At 57.1% G+C, this 22,493-nt stretch overlaps 1 protein-coding gene across 2 annotated transcripts in view; it reads right to left on the minus strand.

Moving 5' to 3' along the window:
• Window positions 1–9,716: 9,716 nt before the first annotated feature.
• TFEB (transcription factor EB) overlaps window positions 9,717–22,493 on the minus strand; it is a 54,176-nt gene continuing 41,399 nt past the window's right edge. For both annotated transcript variants that reach the window (XM_080805841.1, XM_080805842.1), the window contains 8 exons: window positions 16,324–16,558; window positions 15,981–16,235; window positions 15,336–15,413; window positions 13,430–13,550; window positions 13,278–13,334; window positions 12,616–12,691; window positions 11,879–12,026; window positions 9,717–10,860 (listed from right to left, as the gene is read on the minus strand). In XM_080805841.1, coding sequence (XP_080661967.1) covers window positions 10,372–10,860; window positions 11,879–12,026; window positions 12,616–12,691; window positions 13,278–13,334; window positions 13,430–13,550; window positions 15,336–15,413; window positions 15,981–16,235; window positions 16,324–16,536 — 1,437 coding nt within the window. In that variant the 5' untranslated portion in view covers window positions 16,537–16,558 and the 3' untranslated portion in view covers window positions 9,717–10,371. The remainder of the gene's footprint in view (window positions 10,861–11,878; window positions 12,027–12,615; window positions 12,692–13,277; window positions 13,335–13,429; window positions 13,551–15,335; window positions 15,414–15,980; window positions 16,236–16,323; window positions 16,559–22,493) is intronic.

Consider the following 22,493-nt stretch of genomic DNA (forward strand, 5'->3'; position numbering starts at 1 on the left):
AGAGGCCTCTGGCAGGCCTCAGCCCCCCAGCCTGGCCCCTGAGCCCATCCTGATGATGCTGGAGGTGTCCGCAGGAATAGTTCCCACTGCCGGGGCCTGAGGTCTGGCGCCCTCTCTGGTGAGAATATAAATAACACCAACTTCTACCATTTTGAGCACCTTGGAGTCAAGACCCTGCAGCCTTTCTTCTCTAAAACCCCTGGCCCATATCAGGGTGGAAGTGTGTTCTGGAGCCACCTTGGGGTGAGGGGACCCCAGGGCAGGCCCATCTTGGCCAGTGAGAAGAGGGAACCGGCAGTCATGAAATGCCCACCTTGCGCCCATTCCCTTCCACAGCTTAGATCTAGAACCTCTCACACCCAACGGAGCAGGTGCTTTCCAGATGAGGAGGCAGCCTCCATGAGGGGGGACATGCACCCGAGAGGTTCACAGCTGGTGAGTGTTGGCCCCAGCTTCAAACCTGGGTCTGACTCCAAAGCCAAGCTACTGCCCACTGGTCCCGTGGCCTCCTGTGGAATGTCCCAGATGCCCCAGTGTTCCAAATGGGGACCTGGAGTAGAAAGGTGCCAGTCCTCGTGGAGCCATTTGTCCCCAGCAACACAGCTTAACTTCTCTGTAGAGCCCGGAGCAGGGCCCTCAAAGAGCAGGGACAGGCTGCCCAGGTTCTAGTCCCAGCTCTGCCCTTCCTAGCTGTGTGACCCTGGGCAAGTCACTCTCAACCTCTCCATGCCTCAGCTTCCTCATCTATAAAATGGGGATAAGAATAGTCCCACCCTACCTCATCCCGCTAGGCTGGCTGAGTACTGGAGGAGCTAATGCCTGAGAAGCTCTGGAAAGAGAGCCTGCCTTTGCCAAGCCAGCCACAAAGTCAGCATTTGCTGTTTTCTGTAATGGAGGTTGTCGGTACCTCCAGGAGAGCAGCTTGGGATTTGGGGTCCCTTACCCCTCTCTCCTACTCTTCAGATTTCCTCTCCACGGTCTACCCTTGCAAGCCATTCTTACAGGGAGCTCCAGCTTCCCTGTCTCTAAGATGTCACCTCCTTCTCCCACATTTCTGTCCCCAGATGTGACCCTCCCTGCCCCCAGCCTATTCTGGATCCCAAGCAGGTCCTCTCAGCAGCCAAGTCTATCTGCCCCTCAGGGACACACAGAGACCCCAACTCATCCTACCGGAGGTGTGGACAGGAAGGGGAGTGACACTGTGTGTGGATGTAGGAACACACATCTGGCTTCTTCTAGAACAGTCCATTTTCACCTGATGCCCTAATGTCACTAACAGTGACTTCTTCCATTCTCAGAGTGCCCCGATCTGGACAACTAACTATATGACCCCCCAGTGGCCACCCCCTCCATGCTCCTCTCACGCTTCTCCTGGTTGGCATGAGGATGTCATGAAAGAAGGGCCTTGTGGGATGAGGAGGGGCAGAGGTTACTCATGGGGGAGTGTGGCCTCTGAGTTGGGTCTCGGGTGGGTGGGGCTGGGGCCCACTGGGCTACAGGGAAAGTATAAGCAAACGCATGGCCGAGGGACCTGTGTTGAGAGAACAGCACCTGTGTCTGCAGTCAAGGCTGCCTACTGGGGGAGAAGGCTGGACAGGTGACAAGTGGATTGGGAGTGAGTAAGAGAGAGGCTCCTACACAGGCCAAGGAACGGAGGGGCATAAGCCTACCATCCAAAGAACTACCCGACTAGAGGCAACAGATTCCACTCTCCATTTTCTGCCAGCGGCCTCGAGATCTGAGACAGCATGGCAGGGTCCCAAAGTGCTTGAACCGAGAGCCTAGTAGAGGCTGGGCCACTTATGCCAGCCTTAGGTATTGAAACAGACGCCACCAGGATACAGCCTCTTGCCAACACTGAGGGAGGAAACATCAACGATCTCTTCAGGGATGCTGAGCAGAGCAGCTTGTCGGGCCCTGGGACGGTCTGATGGGCACCAGGCCAGAAGGACTATCGGGCCCCCTGCTAAGCAGCTTGTTCCTTGTTGAGGAGTCCTGGGGCACCAGCACCTTCGGGGTGGGATGGACAGAGATTTGCTCACTGCCCCTTGTCACCTCCTCCCACAGCTTCTTGCCCTCCCAGAGTCCTTATCAGGTCCCCTTCCAAAGATCCAGACCTGGTGTCCAGGGCCAAGATGCTCTGATGACACACTCCTTCCCCAGCTGGGTCCTAGGAGGGGAAGAGGGTGAAGATGCCCAGCGCTGCCCCAGTCTTCGCATACTGTGGGCAGCACCAGCCTCCCACACCCCCGCCACATCCCTGGTGTCACTGCAAGAGACACAGCAAGTAGGTCACAACGTTCTTCCAGATGCTCCCCGGCTTCTCATTATCTGGAAACTGTTACAGTGTGTCAAGGAAAGCCCTCTGGGGTGTTCTCCCATCTGTTGCTCTATTTCTGACACGGGCTGCTCTCCCACCAGGAATTCCCGTGCCCTCTGCTCCTCTTACCTATGCCAGCCTGTCCTTGGACAAGTTATCAAATCTCCCTGTGCCTCTTTCTCCTTCCGCGTAATGTGGACGTGACAGGACCCACCTCCTAGGGGTCACAGAGGACTCACAGGGTTAATTCATACAGAGCACTTACGGCAGGGCCCAGCCCAGAGTAGGTGCTCAGTAAATGGGGGCTACAGTTCTTCTTCAAGGCCCAGCTCAAATCTCTCTTCCTCCAAGAAGCCCTCCCTGGCCACCCCAGCCTTAGGTGGGCACTCCCTCTTCCACCTTTGCTGCCCACTCCTTAGTGCTTATCATATTCTGACGAGCACCATTGTCCTAACGGTACACGTCGCCTCCACACTCCCCGGGGCTCCCTGTATGCCAGGTGCTAAGTGCTCTACTCTACATCTGTTAACTCTTTTAAACCTCACCACATCCCTGTGCTAGGTGCACCAGGTGGGAGGTACACCATCATTATCCCCATTTTACAGAGGAGGAAAATGAGGCACAGATAAGTTAAGTAGCCTGCCCGAGGTCACACCGCAAGTAAAGTAATGGACCCAGCCCAAAGACCCAAGCAGGCAGACTCCAAAGTCTGTCCTTTTATCCTCTGCTATAATCTCAGGTTGGTAAACGTTTGGGAGGGGGGGCAGTAGGCAGGATATACAGATGACAAGGACAAGTACCCACGGGCTTTGCAGAGTTTCTGGTTTCACGGGTAGGTACCCTCAGGGACCCACCCCAGGTCTGTCCATGTGTGTTCATGGCGCATGTATGGTGTGCCGGCAGAGACGTGTCTGAAGGCTACCCGCTGCGTGTGTGGAGTGTGTACGCATGTGTCCCTTGTGTGTGTGCACCCAGCATGTGTTTCTGCAAGGGGTCGTGGGAGGGGGCATCTTGCTCCTTTATGTAGCTGTCCCTCTGCCATAACAACTGTTCAATACTGCAGAGGGAAGTGGAATAGCACTCATGTCCTGTTCTTTGGAAACTGAGCTGCTGGAGTGTGGAGTGGTCTCCTGGCTAGGGCAGCATGTGTGTGTGGAGTGTGACCATTATATATCTAAGCATGCGCACACATGTGTATATCTGCATGCATGTGCTAAGTACACCCGTGCCCACATGTGTCAGTGGTGTTTGCACAGCGCACTAGAAGGTGCATCTGGGTGCATGGAGGAGACACGGGATGTGTGCGCTAGGTATGTGTTCATGTGCAGGTGTGCATGTGTGTCTGTACATTAAGAGGCACAAGGGCAAGTGTATATGACAGGTAAGGTGGCAGAGGCCAAGATCGCCCAGTAAAACAGGCTGAGCGCAGCTGCTTCCACCCAAGCCCTGCTGCGCGATCTTGCACGAGTGGCTCCCTCTCCAGAAGCTCAGGGTCTGAGTTATCAAGAGAGAATAGAACACCTATCTCAGAGGAGCGCCAGCAGCATCCGAGAGCACAGGCCGGTTGCACAGTAGGCACCGGCTGCATGCACGGCTATTGGAGGGTGTGCTGGGTGCACACATATGTGTGTGTGTCCTGAGGATGCATCCATGTGTGTGCACAGAGTGTGCAGTGTATGGGGGGCATGTGGGTGAGCAAGTGTGTGAGTGAGTGTTGTATGCACAGCAGGGGTGCGTGCCCAAGCTGCGGGGGGGAGGAGGGGAGGGTGAAGAGGCGGGAGGGGGCGCACAGTGATGTGACTGTAACTCGTGGGACCATGTGTGCCAGGTCACGCACTGTCTGAGCACGCAGGAGCTGCGCCCCTGGCCCCTTGTCCTAGGTGGGGTTGGAAATGAGGGGCTTGCTGGGGTGGAGGGGGTATCTCTGGCTGTCAGGCCCGCGCTGGGTGGGGGGTGGCCCCGCTGGCAGTGACTGAGCCCCCGCTCTCCCACCAGGCCTGCCAAAATACAGCGAGACAGGGTGTAATTACCGGCACTTACCTCGGCCATTACCCCCCTCGCCGCTGCGCGTGACACACGACCCGTCAGCTCCGCGTTGGCACCATTAAGGGGCCTCATTAGCATCCCGGCTCAGAAGCAAAATTACCCTCACTGCTCATTTCAAGATGTCATCAATTTTAATTTAGGGCCCAAAGATAGTACAATGGGAAGGCCCTCCCCAGCCCGCTGCACACGGAGAGGGAGGAGAGGGTGGGGGAGGGGCTGGAGGGGCAGCCAGGGCTGAGGGGGGCACGGAGTGGGAAGGGACGGAGAGGGGAGGGAAATGCAGGGCTGAGCGAGAAGGGGAGAGGAAGGCTGGTCTCCGCCTGCCCGGGAAAGGTCTCCAGGCTGGGACTTTTGCTGGCACCAGCTCATGAGGGAAAAGGAAAGACACAAGCAGGGCTGGGCCCTGACCCATGCACCCCATCAAGGGCCATCTGAGGCTGTGATGTGGGGAGCCACGTCATGGGCAAGACGCTGGGGCCTATCACTTCCTTTCAGTTATTCCTTTATGTCCTCAAGAGCCTTTAGATCTTGCAATCCCTCGTTACAGGAAAGGAAACTGAGGCATGGAGGCCTCCCCCTCTCCGCCCATCACCTAGCAAGGCCTGGCAGAGCCCACATTTAAACCAGGCCTGTTCGGCTTTGCTGCCCCCTGCCTCCCCAGACCCAGAACCTGGTGGCCTTTGGGACAGTCTTCCAATCAGCCTGCCTGGGCCCATGGGTGGAGGGCATGGGTGGTCTTCTCATGCTACGTCCTGTGAGAATGTCCCCTCCCTCATCTTGTCAGTCTATTGTTCCTGTGGCTATCTCCCGGCCCTCACCTGCCCCGGGGACTGGCTCCTAGAGAGCACAGGCTGTCCCTTAGCCACCTGAGTACCCCTGGCATCCAGCAGGGGGCTGCTCAAATTGGGTGCTGAACGAATGAAAGGCCACTGAGCAACCGGGGCTAAAGACGAGGTGGGTGGGGGGCTCGAGAAGGGCTGTCTGGGTCTACCTGCGGCAGGACAAGAGCAGGTGTGCCGCAAAGGTGAGTTGTGTGAATGAACGATTGATCCCATGAATGAATGAACCAGCAGGTGGAGTGCTTTCAGGTCCCCCTGGGGACAGAAATTGAGCTATTCCTTCTCCAAGCCTGGCAGCAACTTGACTTATCAGCACTTGTGGGGCATTTCCATTGCACCAGCAGGGCTTGGGCACGTGCCATTCTGAAATGGGGAATTCACAGGCAGCTCCACAGGCCTCTGGCCAGTGGAAGAGATTTTCCAGAAGGCACGGTTTGGGAGGTGCGGTGGGGGTGGGGCAGTCTTCCCGTTATTTCCAGCCAGCTCTGCCACCCTGGTCTGTCTTACTAGGGATCCAGGCAAGATCCTGAGTCCTGTGGGCCTCGGTTTCTCCCAGTGGCAAGGAGGAGGCCATAACCCAGACCTCAGCTCTTCAGCAACAAAAGCAGCAGGAGGAGGGCTGGGCCTGTGGACACGCGCTGAGGAGAAAGGGCACTGCCAGTGACTGTGGCCGCCCTCCCCTGGCCCAGGTCCCGCCTGCCTCCCCTGCTGCCTGCCAGCCCCTCCAGCTCCCCGGCCGCTGTGGGGGTGAGAGGAGCAAGAGGGCCCCATCCTGAGCCCCGAGACAGGGTCCTCGCTGGCGGCAGGCGCCGCTCCCCGGCCTCACCGAAGACGGATCGCTCCCTTAATCACTCTGGAAAAGAACCCCAAGCCGATATAATATTATAATTAATTAATTCACTAAAAAGGTATTAAATTTCTCTCCCCCCTGTGGATATTATCTGAATTCATTGACCTTTAGAAAAATCACCCTCTAATTGTAACCAGGTCCAAAAGCATTTGCAGCCCGTCCCTTTTACATTAATAATATCTTCCCGGACTCGGCTCTGGCTGCTTAAATATTGTATAAATTCCACTGCCCCCCTCGGAAAAGAGAGAGCCAAGAAAAAAGATGTGGCTAAAGGAGCCGGAGAGGGGGGTGGGGGCCGGACCCTGAGAAGTGGGGGTCCCAGCAGGTGAAGGACAGGTGCTGACTCCAAGGGGCTCTTTCTAGCTGTTCTAGTTGATATGCCAGGTGGCCGGGAGGGGCGGGGGAGGGCTCTGAGATGGGGAAGGGGGCATGGGTTAGGAGCAGGAGTGTCACACTTGGGGTTCCTTTTGGGGGGCTATGTGTTTGTGTGGTAGGGGGGGGATCCAGAGTGTGTCTTGGACTCTTATCCAAGTCAGTTCTCCAAGCAGTGAAGGAAGAATCTCAATTTAAAGGAGCAGCGCGTGATGGAAATCCCAAAGAAAACATTCTGAGGTCCTGCTGCTCCCTCCTAAGCTTCGCTCCACTTCCAGCTTCCCAGACAGCCCTGTCCTAGAGGTGGCAGAGCAGGCCTCGGGCAAGGGGCTACCAGATGTCCAGGACGCCCTGACACCGAGGACGTAGGTACTAAGGAACAGAGAGCCAGTGCCATCCCACCAGGCTCCAGCAGGGCCCACATCCACTCCTGGCCATCTGTTCAAATGACCAGAAGGGGAGGTCTCCATGGAAGGCAGCAGTGGAAAGCCACTCTCCTGTGTGTTCACACCAGCGAATGTGTCCGTCTCAGCCTGTGGGACTCGGGTCCCAGGCGCCTCGCGGTACAAGGAGGCGAGAAGACAGCGGCTGGTGGGGAAAGACAGACAGACACGGGAAGTGGAGCTGAGAATGGAGGTATCCTCATGCCCAAAACCTCGCCTCCCACTTTGGGGCCCCACATGGGACCTAAGGGTGTGACAGCATCTCATCTTTCCCCCACCTAGCTGGGACCCCTTTCCCAGACCCCAAGGCTTGTTCTCAAGGCTTGAGGTGGTGTTTCTTCAGTGAAATGAGGGGGTTGGACGGGTCCATCTGTGCTTTCACAGCAGCCCGCTTACCTACTCTACCTTTTAAAAAATAATTTCCGGGGTGCTTGGGTGGCTCAGTGTGTTAAAGCCTCTGCCTTCAGCTCAGGTTGTGATCCCAGAGTCCTGGGATCGAGCCCCACATCGGGCTCTCTGCTCAGCAGGGAGCCTGCTTCCCCCCCACCCCCACTCTCTCTCTCTGCCTGCCTCTCTGCCTACTCGTGATCTCTGTCAAATAAATAAAATACAGTCTTTTTAAAAAAATAAAAAATAATTTCCCCCTCGTGGAACAGAAGTCTGGGAGGGGCTTGTCTACCAATAAAGAGCCTGAATGAAAGCATTCCCCTCTTGTTTAGTCAGAGATGTCCATAACCACCAGTCCGGAGCTGTGGGCCTGACTCTGTTCCAGCCACAAGCTAAGGGTCATGCAGGCCAGCCTCAAATACACAAACCCTCGAGGCACCTGGGTGGCTTAGTCGGTTAAGCGTCTGCCCTCGGCTCAGGTCATGGTCCCAGGGTTCTGTGATCAAGCCCGGCATCAGGCTCCCTGCTTAGCGGGAAGCCTTCTTCTCTCTCTCCCACTCCCCCTGCTGGTGTTCCTTCTCTGTCTCTGTCTCTGTCTCTCTCTCTCTCTGTCAAATAAATAAATAAAATATTTTTAAAAACATATACAGGAACCCTTGCTGGTAGCCTGTTGAAATGCTGGAGGTAGCACCTGTGCCTGCCCTAACCAAACCGGCAGAACTGGCAGGACACCCCCCACCCCCCGCCCAAAGTTTGGAATGTACAATGAAGCTGAGATTCCACTATTCCCCACTAATGGGCGCCCGCAGGGGCCAGGTTCTGGCCCTGTGGCGCCCTCTTGTGGTCAGAACCCCTCACACCCTCAGTATGGCCCAAAGGCGGGTCCAGACCCTGCTTCCCGGGTTGCTAGTGGTGGCTCTGAACGAAGCACCTAGGGGACCGGAAGCCACCAGGCAGGCGGATGGGGTGTAATACAGCAGTCGTGAGGGTTTGCATGAGGAGCCAGAAGGGCAGATCTCCATTCCATTGACTGAATCCCCAGGATGAAGAACGGAGTAGGAAAGAGTTCTCATTTTGACTTGGGAGTCCCCAGACCCCTATACCCCCTCCAGTGTCCATCAGCTATCTCCCAGTGAGAGTCCAGGAGGGGCTGAGTGGGGGGCGGGGGGGAGGGCTCCTAAGGTAGGGATGGTTCCCGCAGCGGGGTGGGGCCCCTGGAAGGCGATGCCAGTGCCCCTTGGCTGGCTCAAACTCCACAAGGTCATCCACGGCTCCATCTGACCTTGAGATTAATCCTGCAGCCTCCGCCAGTCCAGCCGCCATCAGCACCCACATGCCCAGCTCCCTTCCCTCCTCTCTTCTCACACGTTAATCGCTCCAATGTTGATTTGATCTCCAGTTCTGCACGGAGGAAATTGCCCTCTTAGCCACTTTTATCCTGGGAGTTTTAATTTTTTTTAATTAGGCCCCTTCGGCTTCTCAGGGCCCCTTGAGGGGAAAACCATTTTGGTCTCTGACTGAAGACTATGGGAAGTCAGAAGAGAACTAAGCAAAGCCCAAAAAGACCCTCTTCTCCCTCCCCCAAGACAGCTGGGGCTCAAGAAGCTGCCACTCAGCCCCTCATTGCCCCTAGCCCATCTCCCCTTCCTGGGTGAGGTCATAAAATCCCAGGATCTCAGAGCAGAGGCACATGGGAACAGAAGCCCGGAGAGGGGACAGGATTTGCTGAGTCCTCACTGGCAGACAGAGCCAGAGCAGGGAATAGGGCCCACATCCGTGACTCTACCCAGAGTTGGGGACTCCTGCCTCCTCCCAAATTATTTCCACTGGGTCCTGCTTTCCCTAAACCCAGAGGACTCAGCTCCTCAGTTACTAAGGAGCCTGTCCTGCTAGAGACACTGTCCAAGAGCAGAGGGGCCAGCTCTGCTGCCATGGAGCAGGCAGCTGGACCTTCTCAAGCAGGTGTCAGTCCACTCACCCAGGGTGGGAGAAAAATGTAGAGGGGTGACCACTAGAACAGGCTTTCGGGACAGGAGAAACATGCCCTCCCACCCTGGGCCAGGGGCAGTCTGAGCTGAGGGTGCCCCAAAGCAGCAGCTGAGAACAGAAGACTTGGTTTCTGAGCAACCAGCTCCCTCACATCACCCAGCTCAGCTGTCTCAGGCCACAGCTGGAGGTGCGAACCAGCGAGGTTGCAGCGCCATCTTGTGGCCACAAGGAGGGACAATGACCCCTACAGTCCCCAAGCCCCCTAAGGTGGGCTGCATCTCCAGCTTCCCTTGAGGCAAGTCTGAGAGGTGGGGGAAACCAGGTGATGGGCTTGTTCCCCCCTCTCTGTCTCCCCCTACCCTGACCCCCACAAGGGGCGTTTGAATTCTAAATCCATTATGGTGTGCACTGGGTTAAATCCTCCAGCTGTGTCCCCCCCAGACCCCTCCAAAGAGACAGGACAAGCAGGTACAAAGCACAGTGTTTACTAAAGGCACAAAGTGGGGAGCCTGGAGAGAGCTGCTCTTCCAGCAGTGACCCCACGCTCGAACAGGAACCCAGCGCCCCCTCTTCCGGCCACCCCCGCCCTCACACCACCTGGTAGAGAGCTGTTAGCACCAAAGGGGGGTGGGGATGCCAGGCTGGAGGACAGACTTGTGGCCATCTGAGTCCCAGAAAGGCAGGCCTGGGCACTCCCTGGACCAGTCGCTGCCTCGGAGAAGGAACTTCCTGAACCCCCTTGCTCTCACATGTCCTCCTTCACGAGCAGGGGCGGGGATCAGACCCAGAAGACAGAACCCTCCCAGGACCTCTTCTTACCCCTAGCACACCTGTCCCCTCCCTTCCCCTCATGATTTCACCTCCAGGACCTGGGCTGAAGGCCTACTCAGACCCAGCCCCATCAAGAGGGCGATCCCTGGGGAGTCCTGAGCCAGGTAGGTACTGAGCCTGCCCCCACAGGCTGCCAAGCAGGCACTAAGTCCAAACAGGGGGCCAACAGGAAGGAGTGAGGCAGGGCAGTTGGCTACATCACACACAGTGCAGCCCGAGGGGTGGGAGGGAGGTGGCCCCGGCCCTCCCAGCCCCCAGGTCCGCCCCTGTTCCCCAGCATGGCGGCCGCCCGAGTCACAGCACGTCGCCCTCCTCCATGCTGAAGCTGCTCCGGCGGCTACTGGCCTTGGAGGCCTCAGGGGACATGGTGGAGAAGAGAGGGTCAGAGGCCAGTGGTAGCAGTGAGTCGTCCAGGAGCATGAGGTCCAGATCCTTCTTGGACAAGTTGGGGAACGGGGAGCCATGCTCTGGCCCTAGAGGCTCAGGGTAGCCTGGGGGCCCTTCATCGCCCCCGCCCCCAAAGCTCAGGCTGTGGCTAAAGTCCAGGTGGTGGAATGGGGACGGCGGCTGAGGTGGCTGGGCTGGCAGGGGCAGCGGGGCCTGGGGGGGCAGAACTGGCAGCGGCTCGGGATCCGGGACCTCGGCCTCCAATAGCAGGGCCTCCCCGGGGCCCTCCTCACTGGGCAGCTCCTGCTTCACCACCTGCTGGGCCAGCTCAGCCATATTCATGCCTGACGGGGAGGTGGTGGGCAGGCCATGTACTCGAGCTTGCATTTCCAGCTCCTGCAAGTGGGGGGCGGGCAGAGAGAGCAGAAAAAGAAGGCTGGGGGCACACACCCATGTGTGCCAGCTACCCTGCCCTCCAGCTCCCCCCCACCCCGCAGCCCTTGCCACTCCCCCTGTGGCACCCAAGACCATAGCATGGCTCATGGGGAAGCAGGTAGAGGACAGCTCTAAAGTCTAGACCAGGGGGGTTTTCAAACTACAAGTCACAACTCATTTGTGGGTTGTGAAACCACTGTAGTGAGTCTTGACCAGCTCACTCTCTCTTTCTGTTTTCACGGAAACAGACTTGCCTAGACGACCAGAATAGAAATGATCAGAAGGCACTGCATCTATTAAGAATGAGGGCTCTTTTGTGAAACTTTGATTTTTCTCTTGGAGTATGGCCATGTGTGCTGGATGGTAATGCCAGCTGTATTAGCTCCTATGAGAGACAGAGAAGTTTACAAGCTCCCATCCGTGTGCCCTCTGTATAGATGGCCAGCCTCGGATCCAGAGAAGACAGAGACCCTGAGCACAGCCAGGATTAGAACCCTCAGCTCCGGGTGGCAGGCATGAGTCTCTCAAGCCCTGTTCTTCAGTCTGTCCCCAGTGGTAAGACTTCATGCTCCCCCAAACAGTTCTAGCTCCCTACCTCCCCACTCGGTAGGTCTGCCTTTTCCCATCCCTCTTGAGGTTTGGTGTAGGCGTGGACTTGTACTGATCAAGGAAATGTGAACAGAAGCAACAAGTGTCACCTTAAAAGGTGCATGTGGCTTTAAGAGCCAGCTCTAGATGTTCCATCCACTGGCCTTGGTCCCAGAAAGAAGGGCTCACAGAATAGAACCTCTAGCTGGTCCTTGTTGCTCAAAGTCACTGGGGATCTTTTGTTAGCAAACCATTACGTCCACCCTCCCTCTTCACGGGCATCCTTCCCATTCCCCCAGTTTCAGAAGTGTAAGCACTGCCCCTAAGGTCAAGAGCCAGGCCAGCGTCAGGAGTCAGAGCCACCCAAGAAGTCCAAATGCAGGGGCCAGACCTGGATGCGGAGCAAGAGCTGCTTGTTGGTCATCTCCAGGCGCCGAGAGTGGTTCTCGAGCTCCCGGGACTTCTGCAGGTCCTTCTGCATCCGCCGGATGTAGTCGACAGAGGCCTTGAGGATGGTGCCCTTGTTCCAGCGCACGTCCCTGTGGGCCGGGCAGAAGCGGAGGCTCGGGCTCAGACGAGTGCCCAAGCATTCGCCATGCGCTCCACAGGTGAAAGTAAAACCCTGCTTGGGTTCCAGAAGCCTCTGCTGCCTGTCCCGATGTTGCCCACAAACCCCAGACGCAACCAACCCCGATCTGTGGAGGCCATTCTCCATCTGCACGGAACAGACCCTCTCAGCTGACTTGGTTGCCACAACCCACCTCACGAATCTCATGCAAACCAGCAATTCAGGGCAGCCTCCCTCCCTAGGCCTTCCATTCCTGCTTCCAAAACCCGCACCTGTCCTCCACTCTCACTCTTCCCAGCCCTGGGCCCCCTCTGTGCCAGCCCAAGTCCAAAGGTTCCCAGCATAACTCCTCACTGAGGAAGCCCCCCTCCCGCTGACCCCAGCCTAACTGTTCTGACTGGGGTGAAGGACGGAATCTTCTTTCCCCTCATGGATCATAAGCTCTTAGGAGCCACCACCACCACCTCCCCCATCCCCGGCAACCAACAATCCCCAGGTACAGAAAATAGCATCAGCTGCTGCTGCCCCGCCCCCAGCCCCAGACACAAGAAACCACTCACAGGTCGTTGGCCTTGGGGATCAGCATTCCCAGCTCCTTGATCCGGTCATTGATGTTGAACCTCCGCCTCCGTTCAACTAAAGGTAACAAATCCCCAGGGAGCAATTAGGAGGAGGAGGACCCCACCAGGGAGAAGGGTCCAGCCCAGGGAGGATGCCTTGGCCCTTCTGCGAAGGAATGAGTGACCCACAGAAGCGACTGCTATGGGAATGAGGATCCCGGGCACAGGCCAGAACCACCAAGGGGCTCTTCAAGGCCAAATCACCAGATCACCAGTACAGCAAAGCAGCCAGTACTCCCACCCCCCTACAGGGCTGAGCGTTCCCAGGCTCCACGCCCTAAAGGAAACAATCTGATATGATAAACCCATTCATTCTGAAGTCCTGGGGATTTCATGAATCTCGCTTCCCCCAGGGGGGCCCCTCTCCCATCCCCTCCTAAAAAGGGCCAGTGGGAAGAAAGCAGTGCTGGACCCATTCAGTCTCACCAACAGAGGATTTAAGGTCTCTGGGAGGGAAGCCTTTCTAAGAGAGGCTTTTTTTTTTTTTTTTAAAGTAAACTCTACCCTCAACCTGAGGCTCAGGTCAGAGAGGCTTTTTAGGCAGCCCTGGCAAGGAGAGCAGGGAAGAGGGAGGCGGGAGAAGGCGCAGGCCCGGGACTCACTTAGGTTGTGATTGTCTTTCTTCTGCCGCTCCTTAGCCAGGGCCCGGCTCTCCGCATCTAGATGTTGGGGGAGAAGGAGAGAGGAGCTGGGAGGGAGGAGAAGATGAGGGAGGAATGGGGAGCTGGGGCACTGGGAGATAGGGAGGCGGTACCTGTAAGCTCTCGCTTCTGGGTCAGGTCGGCAGGGCAGGAGCTGCTGGTGACACCCACCAGGGAGGCAGTGACCTGGGGGTCACCACTGTACACGTTCAGGCGGCTACTAGACAGGGGCAACTGTGGGGTGAAGTGGGAAGAGGGATGCGGTGAGCAGCCCCCTCTCCAGGGGGGCCCCTGTCCAGGGCCCATCATCCCACGGACACCCAGGGGCAGCCGTACAGGGTCCCCCACGCCCCACTTTGAGCCTTAAAGTCCCCACAGCCAGCTCGAGGATGTCAGAATCCACCCTGGGCCTCTGCGCCCAGTAATTCCATGGAAAAGTCTAGGGGTGGAGGCTGAGGAAGGTGTGGCTCCTGCCCTCCAGGAGCAGCCAGCCTGCAGAGCAATCAGACCGGGTCACAGCCCTGAGGGGTGACAGATGAGGGGATTAAGTCCCAGGCACTAGGAAGCCCAGAGGAGAAGCACCTAATCGATTTTGGAGTTTCTGAAAGGTTTCTGGAGGGTGTGGAATGTGAATTAGGTCTCGAGCAGAGAAGCGAGGAGGAGGAGGAGGAGGAGGAGGAGGAGGAGCACGACAGGCAGGGGTGGAGGCAGGGGTGGAGAGGGATGAGCAAAGACGCAGGGCTGGACAGAGCTGGTGGTCGTCCCCAGATGCTCAAGCTGCAGGAGCAGACAGTGTGATGTGGGCAGCGCGGGGGACGCCGCGGGTTCCAGATCGGACTTGCAAAGACACTGGCATTTTGTAATGGGCAGCCAGTGTGGGGTAGAGCAGGGGCCTGGCAGGGACAGACTAGAGCTCTGGAATGATTACCCAGCTCCTGCCACAGGAACCCCACAGAGCAAATCACGAGCCCAGAAGCCTAGGTGGGACACCAGCACCCCACCAGATACACGGAAACCAGAGAGGGGACCAGACACTGTGCCCTCTGGCCCTCTCCCTCTTCCAAGCCTTCAGTGCTCAGTGGGCAGCAGGTTTCAGACCTAGCTGGCCCCAACGCGTCCCACCAAGGCCCTAGGCAATGTTGCAGGGCAGCAGGGATCCGGGACTGACTCTTCGACTTCCTACTACAAGATCTAGGGGGCTTCCCCTCAGGGGCATGAGCTGGGGTCAGAGTCAGGGTCACAGGGCTCAGGCCCGAGGGGCAGGGACACCCACAATTGCACCTGCTCAGTGCGAGTATCCGTCACCCCGTGCAGAACTGGCCCCCATTCTTGCCTTATCTAACTTCCCCACAATTCTGCGCATAGACGGCATCATCCCCATTATGCTGCTGAGAAAACTGGGGTTCAGAATAATTAAGGGACTTGCCAGGGTCACAGCCAAAGCCAGAAGCTCAGCCTCTTGATTCTAAGGCTGGCTTCTTTCCCTTTGCTACCTCACCTCTGCCCGGGAGGCCCAGAGAGCCTTCACACTGCCAGGAGGGTGCTGGAGGGAGGGGACAAAGCCAGCCCCCTATCACTTGTCCCATGGGGTGAGGGACATAGGCCTGTCCCCACAGCGCCCTATGCTTTGTAGAAGAGGGAAGCCCCAGATCCCAAAGGAATTCATCAGCTCAAGGCCACACTGCTCCCCTCCAGCAGTGCTTTCCCTGCCTCCCCTCTGCTGAGGCCCAGCACCACTACCTCCTGCCCCTTCCCCAACACCCCTCCCCCGACTCAGAGAGCTTTCCCCAACTGCCCAGCCACCACTCCCCACTGAAGCCCCATCATGCATGCATGCTAGGCAACTCTCTCTGGAGTCATAATTTTGCTGGGCCGTGGGCTCTGGTCACACTATTTGACAGAGATGACTCTCATCTCTGTGGCAAGATAGGGCTCTGCCCAGGTGAGGACCCTGTAGAGCCACCACAGAACTTCTGCCTCCTCCCTCTGACATACCCACCCCACCCTGGCCAGCAGTACCGTGTTGGGCATCTGAGTTTCAGGATTGATGAAGCCCAGGACATCATCCAGACACATAATGTTGTCAATGACATCAAACTGAAAGAGAGAAAGTCTATCTGAGGAGAGCCCACTAGGAGAAAGGTGCAGGGAAGGGGCACTAGGACAGCCACTGACCTGAACGGACCTTGGAGCCCACCTCCCCTAACCTGCTAATCTCGGGGGAAAAGGAAAAAGGACCAGAGAGGGGATGAGCTGTCCAGGTCCCACAAGCCCCCAAGGCTCTTCCCAAGGAGCAGGCGGCCCAAGGAGACTGCTTCGTATACCTTCTGTCTGGACATGACTTTGCAGGTGTGTTGGGCTTTCCTCTATGAGTCTCCTGTTTCTCCCTAGCAAAGCTTTCAAAAGAAGGGAAGAGGCTTCTCTTATGAGACTGGGGTTCACTGGCAGGGCTGTGTCTCCCCTCAGACTGAGGGTCCCTGAGGGCAGGATTGTGTCCCCCGCCTCAGACTGGGGCTCCCTAAGGGCAGGGCTGTGTCTCCCCCCTCAGACTGGGAGGGACTCTAACAGCAGCACCTCGCCTCTGCAATTAGACTAGGAGTCCCAGGAGCACAGCGGCGGGCACCAGCTCTGCTCACCGCAGCCACTGGCCAGCCCCTCACTCACCTCTCTCTCAGGGTTGGAGCCAATGTGCAGCATGGCCATGGGGCTATTGGGAGCACTGTTGCCGGCTGAGGAGGACATCACATGCCCTGCCCGCACCCCCGGGGAGGCCGCCGGCAGGGGCTTCGGGGAGCCCTGGGCCGGGCTGATGTGGGCGGCAAACTTGTTCCCGTAGGTCTCGGACAGGTACTCCCGCACCTTCTGGTCCCGGGACTGCTGCAGGTGGTAGGAGGTGGGGTTCTCCAGGTAGGACTGCACCTGGGAGGGGGGCAGAGAAGGCAAGTGTTCTAGGGGTCCCGGAACCCGGCTGGGAGGGGCCCACACCCTACCTTAGGACAGGCCCTACCTTTAGGACCTCCCCTGGCACAGGTGGCGGAGACTGGAAGTGGACGGGGGTGCTGATGGCCGGAGTAGGCGGCCCACCCAGCGCCTGCTGCTGCTGCTGCTGCTGCTGCTGCATGTAATGCATGACGGCCTGCTGCTGCATGCGCTCCCGCTGCTCCTCCTGCTGCGCCTGCTCCCGCATGAGCTGCATGCGCAGCCCGATGCGCGACGCCATGGCGGCCACCAGCACTGGCTCCCTGCGGGTGGGGGGCGGGGTTGGGGTCTGTGAGATGCGGGCCCTCTGGGTCTCGGGGAGAGGGCTGGGACCAGGGGATGGCACCTGTCGTACAGGAGAAGACACCGAGGCCCAGAAGGGAGAAGGGGTTCGCTCAAGTTCACCGAGCCAAGAGGGTGACAAGAGCTGAGACTTGACCCCAAGTTTCCCACTTCCTGGGCCAGACATGGAGACCCTCTTTTCTCCGTTCATTGCAGCTGGTCGGCCCCAAAACGTTGGAGTCAGTCTTGAGTCCTCTCTTTCCCTCATGCCACATGGTATTATCCTGGCAGATCTGACTTCAAATACGTCCCCTCTGCCACCACCTCCCGACCAGACCACTGACGTGGGCCCAGCCCGTAGCATGCCTTATCTGGCTTCCTGAAGGAGTCTCCTAACGTTCAGATTCCCTCTTTTCTTGCCCTACAACATTCTACTCGTAGCTCAGTAATCAGAGGGATCCTGTTAAACCTTTGTTTAAGTCAGATTCTGTCCCTCCCTCAGCCCAGAACTCTCAATGGCTCCCACTTCACTTGGAGTAAAATTTTGCCAAAGTCCTTCCCACAAAAGGCCCTCTGTGATCCATCGCCCCCTCATGATCCCCTCTGACCCCATCTCCCCCTGCTTTCTCCCTCGGTTCCACCAGCTCTGGCCACCTTGCCAGACTCTTTATAATCCCCCAAACACAGCAGGCACTCTCCTGCCTTAGGGCCTTTGCACTTGCTCTTCCTGCAGTCTGGGATGCCTCGCCCCCAGACATCACTCATTCCTTCACCCCTTCAAAGGCACAAATGTCCTGTTCTTACAGAGACTTTCCCTGACTAACCTATTCAAAATTGCAAAATTCCCACCTGCCCCCCCAACACTCCCTATGCCCCTTCCTTCTTTGTGTTTCTCCAGCACACTTATCACCATCTTAACCATTATGCATCTTTACTTAGTTATTTCATTCACTGTCTATCTCTTTCTCCCTAGGAATGCAAACTCCCCTGAGGGGAAGCACTTTGTCTGTCTTCTTCCCTGCTCTGCCTTCAGCCTTTAGCCCAGGGCCTGGGACATGGCAGATGTTCTGCAAATGTGTGCAGGGAATGACTACTATTTATGAATCTGGCACTGGTGATACAGCCCCAAGCTAACTAGATTCCCTGAGCTCATGGAGTCAAAAGTCCAGGGAATGAGAAAAGCCACCCAGGATGCCTGGGTGGCTCACTGGGTTAAGCCGCTGCCTTCGGCTCAGGTCATGATTCCAGTGTCCTCGGATTGAGTCCCACATTGGGCTCCTTGCTCCTGCTTCTCCCTCTGCCTCTGCCTGCCACTCTGCCTGCGCTCTCTCTCTCATTCTAACAAACAAATAAATAAATTTTTTTAAAAAGAAAAAAAGAAAAGCAAGCCCACAGGCCATCACAATCCCAGGCAGAGAGGGTCACCGCAGGGTACCTGGGCCTGCAAGGGTCCAGGGAGGGCTCCCACCACCCAGGATGTCAGCTCTGATCATGGATGGGTCTCGGTGGGCCCCCAGGCCTAGTCCGGAAAGGGGGAGGAAAAGAAAGATGGAGCCCAGCTGCAGGCCCTAACTCACGGAGGGGCCCTGGCCCATGGCTTCCCTTGGAGGCTTTGTCTCCCTAGGCACAAAATGAAATGGCTGGACTAGGTGATTTCTAAGGTCCCTCCCAGCTAAGAGACTCCCTGAGAGGTACAGAACCCCCATGGGTTCCCCAACTCCATGAAGGTTCCAGCATTATCAAACAGGGCAGACCTGGGCTGAAATCCCGGCTCTGCCCTATCTTGGCTGTGTGACCTTGGGCGAGTCACTTCACCTCTCTGAGCTTCAGCTTCCTCCTCTGCCAACAATTTCTACATCAGACATTTGGTGAGCCTGTGAAGTGGAAAGATGGTGTCTTGCACAGCGCCTGGTACTTGGTAGGCTGAGGGCAGAAGTAAAGGATAAACACAAGACCGAGAGGGTCAGCTCTAAGACAGACCAGAGCCCAGAACTGTGCCCGGGGGATCTGAAGAATGAGAGCCAGACCTCTGTTGGGTAGCAAAGGAAAGCAGCATCGCCTCATGCCAGACATCAGACTAAGTCACTAAGTACCTTGTGGAAGGTACTGGCAAATATTCACTGAAAACCACTAACTAGGTCACGGAGATAATAATAATTTGCATCTATTTGTGCATTTACTCTGTGCCCAGTGCTGTTCCAGGCACTTGAACCTCAAACACCCTCACGAAGTAGTTTTGGTTATTCTCCTTTTACAGATAAGGAGAAACAGAGGCACAGGGAAGTTAAGTATCTGCGGACAGAGACAGAGCTGGGACCCAGTCCAGTATGGCTCCCCAGCCCATCGGAGGTGGGGAGGGGGGCATGGGGCATGGGGGGCTGCTGACCACTGTGTCTCCACACAGAGCTGGGAAGGAGCTTGTCCCGGGTTGCATGTCTGGTTAGCTCAGGGCCACAAATGGAGCCCAGGCCACCCGACCCCAACCCAGGGCTCCCTCTACTGCCACAGCTGCTTCCTTGCAAAGCGGTCCGCACCTTCCGCCTCGCCTTGGAGCTTTGCACTTTCTTTCCTCCCTTCTTTTCCCCCCCAGGCCAGGAATTAGTGAACCAGCCCCAAGGGTCTTTCTGCCCAGCTCCCAACAGGACAGTCCCCAGGGAGAAAAGATCAGACAGCCACCCCTTCCCCCTTCTCTGTCCTGCAGCCAGGACACAGCTGCAGCCTCTACCCCTTTTCTGGGCTCCTACAGAGGATAGCCTGTCTTCACCACCATCCCCCCACCCCCGCAGCCCTGCAGACCTCACAGGCTCTGACCCCAGCCCAGCCCCCTGCCCTGCCTCTGCACGCCCCACACTCCTGCATGCTCACAAACGCGGCGCCAGGCAGCCTGCCCCTCCGGGAACAATCTGACTTCAGTCGGTCCCTGCTCGGGGGAGTGGCACCAGGCCTGGCAGTGCCAGCCGGCACGGGGACGACTGGGGGAGAACGAGCCCCTTGTTTCTCTGACAAAGGGCTGGGTGCCCGTCCGAGGCTGAGCTAGAGCTGGCTGCTGTGGGAGAACCTGGGCTCCATCCTGCTGGGCCTCTCGCTGGCTGTGCCAACCTCAGTCTGCTCAGTCTGCTCGGTTGGAAGATGCCCGCGGGAATCCCAGCCTGACCAGACCCACCCAGGGCTGTGCGAGCCTCCTGGGAGAGGCTATCAGAGAATCATGACCGGCCAGGTGTCCGTGCCTTGAGAGGTGTTGGGAGCCTCAGCCTGTCTACTGTCTTCTGACAGAGGGCAGCCCAGGGGCACAGCAGAGTCAGGCTTCCCCACCCTACCCACCCCGCCCCCACTGTCAACGCTGTCACCCCAGTCACAGAGCTGATTCCTCACTCCACAGCTCAGCCTCCTCCCCTGGCCCTGCCTGGGTCACTCTGAGCCTGAGGGGGGATGAGCACAGGGTTAAGGGAGGGCCTTACAAGGATCTGAGGACAGATGGGATGACCCAGGAGAGCCGCTGGGCATGCTAACCATTCCCTGCCCAGCCCTCAAGCACTCCTGCTCACTCTCAACACCTGAGGGACCATTGCCAGCCTCCCCCGGGGCCCATCTGTCAGGAAGAACCGGGAGGAGGGACACAGGAGAACCAAAAGGATCCCCTAGTCCTCCCCCTCATCTGACCTCCAGACCCACCAGGCCTGGGAAGGGCTCCCCAGTCATGCACTCGGTAACAGCCGAAGCCTGGAGTGCCCACTATCCGCAGGCACCAGCGCTAGGAGTTCCCCTGGCCCCCTTACCAGGTGACACCCCGCCCCGAGGGGACCAGGGAATCTAACGCCCCAGAGAAGCCCAGCATCTCCCCAGTCCTCTAGCAAAGGTAGCGGGGACTGAAGTTTCAGCCAAGACCACGAAAGCGGCCCCTTTCTGTGCCCCCAGAATCCACCAGCCATCCCCCGCCTCCCTCGCCCCACAGTTCACTCAGAACCTCCCACCTGACCACCCCTGCCCCAAGCTGCAACTAGGTTCCCAATCCAACAGATGCAGCTGAAGCCCTCCCCCACTGCCATCCCCTGCTGCCCCCATACCAGCCGGGGACTCTGGGAAAGCCACTCTCGTGCCTTGGTTTTCTCTTTGGTCAAATGCAGCCAACAAGGGCACCTGACCCTTGAGCTGTCAAGGAGACGTGGTGGGTGTGCGGCACTCTCTAGCATGTCCTCAGGCATCCCATAATGGACAGATGTGCCTCCAAAGCCATGCACATCTCTGGTTGAGGCCAGGCCAGTTTCAGTCCCTGTGGGGTTCGCCCTCATCAACCCTGTACACGTCAGCATGAACCCGCTGGGAAGCTTCCTAAGGGAAAGGGGAGACAGGGTGAAGGGAAAGACAGAAATCACTGGTCTCCAGGACAGACAGGCACGGAGGGGGAGGCTCCCAGAACAGAAAAGCCTCAGCTAGAAGGATCTCAGAGACTGAGGACTGAGTGGAAAATGAAAACTATAGAATAAAACATATAGCCTGAGTCCATTTAGACAGGAAACAGGGAAACATGTAGAACAGACTAGGAGCATCAGAAGGGTTGCCCTGGGGCAGGGCTGGTCTCTGTGCTTTCTCATACTAACTCATCCATTCTTCACAACACCATGAGGTGACTACTATTATTGCCCCCAGTTTTGGGGGGGCAGGGAACTGAGGCACAGAGAGGTGAAATAACTTGCCCAAGGCTGCACAGCAGATGAGTAGCAGAATGCACACTTAAACCAGGCTGCCTGGTTCATAGGCCTCACTCTTGAGCTTCTTTCCTGGGCTCCCCCAGGACCCCCAGCTGCACGGAGTGGGTATCAGTGGGCTGGGGAGTGGTAAACAGTGTTCTTGGAGTTTCTCATTCATTCTTACCTTTTTTTTTTTTTTTAAGATTTATTTATTTGAGAGAGAGAGAGAGCAGGCGAGCACACATGGCAGGAAGGGGCAGAGGGAGAAGGAGAGAAAGAATCCCAAGCAGACTCCCTGCCAAGCACACTGAGCCCAAGGCAGGGCTCGATCTCACAACCCTGAGATCAAGACCTGAGCCCAAACCAAGAGTCGGATACTTGACTGCGCCACCCAGGTGCCTCGTATGATTCTTTTCATACAAGGGGAAAACAAAGGGCAGTTTCCAGGGGTTTGTGAGGGCCCCACCTGCTTCTGGCCATATCCAAAGCTGGGGTTCCTTCAGTTTTACCCAGAGTCTGGCTGAAGCCCTGCCCTCCTCAGTGTGATGGTTGTTAAGCCAGCCGAGGACCCTGGGTAGGGACACTGAGTGACCACTGGAGGGTCAGAAGTCACACGCCATTTGGAGCTGGAGGGCCACAACCCAGGTTGAACTCCATTTCCACTACAGCCCCAGATATGAGCCTTCAGAGGGAGCATGGTCACTCAGTGCCCTTCAAATTGCTCCAAGTGGAGCCAGGACCCCTTAATTAATTGTGGGGCCTGAACCTCTCTGGAGATTTTTCTGCCTCCCAGGTGATCCTTTAAAACTTGGAACAGGAAGGAACACCTGGGTGGCTCAGTCAGTTAAGCTGCTGACTCTTGATTTCCACTCAGGTCATGATCTCGAGGTCGTGAGATCAAGTCCTGCATGGGGCTCCACGCTCAGCATGGAGCTTGCTTGATATTCTCTCTCCATCTCCTTCTGTCCCTCTCCAACTCTCGTGAACGCACATGCACGCTCTTTCTCTTCCCCAAAATAAGTAAATAAAATCTTAAAAAATAAATAAAAAGAAACCTTGGCTTAGGAAGCAGAAAATACATACCCCATTCCTAAGTGGATACCCAACAGGAAAGCATCCATGGGCTCCCCAGAGGACACACACACCAGAAGGTTCACAGCAGCCCTACGGATAGTGCCCAAGCCAGAAAACACCAGACATCCATCACCAGGGAAATGAATAAGGAAGC

The sequence above is a fragment of the Martes martes genome, assembly GCF_963455335.1.
Source record: "Martes martes genome assembly, chromosome: 6".
Classification (NCBI taxonomy): domain Eukaryota; kingdom Metazoa; phylum Chordata; class Mammalia; order Carnivora; family Mustelidae; genus Martes; species Martes martes.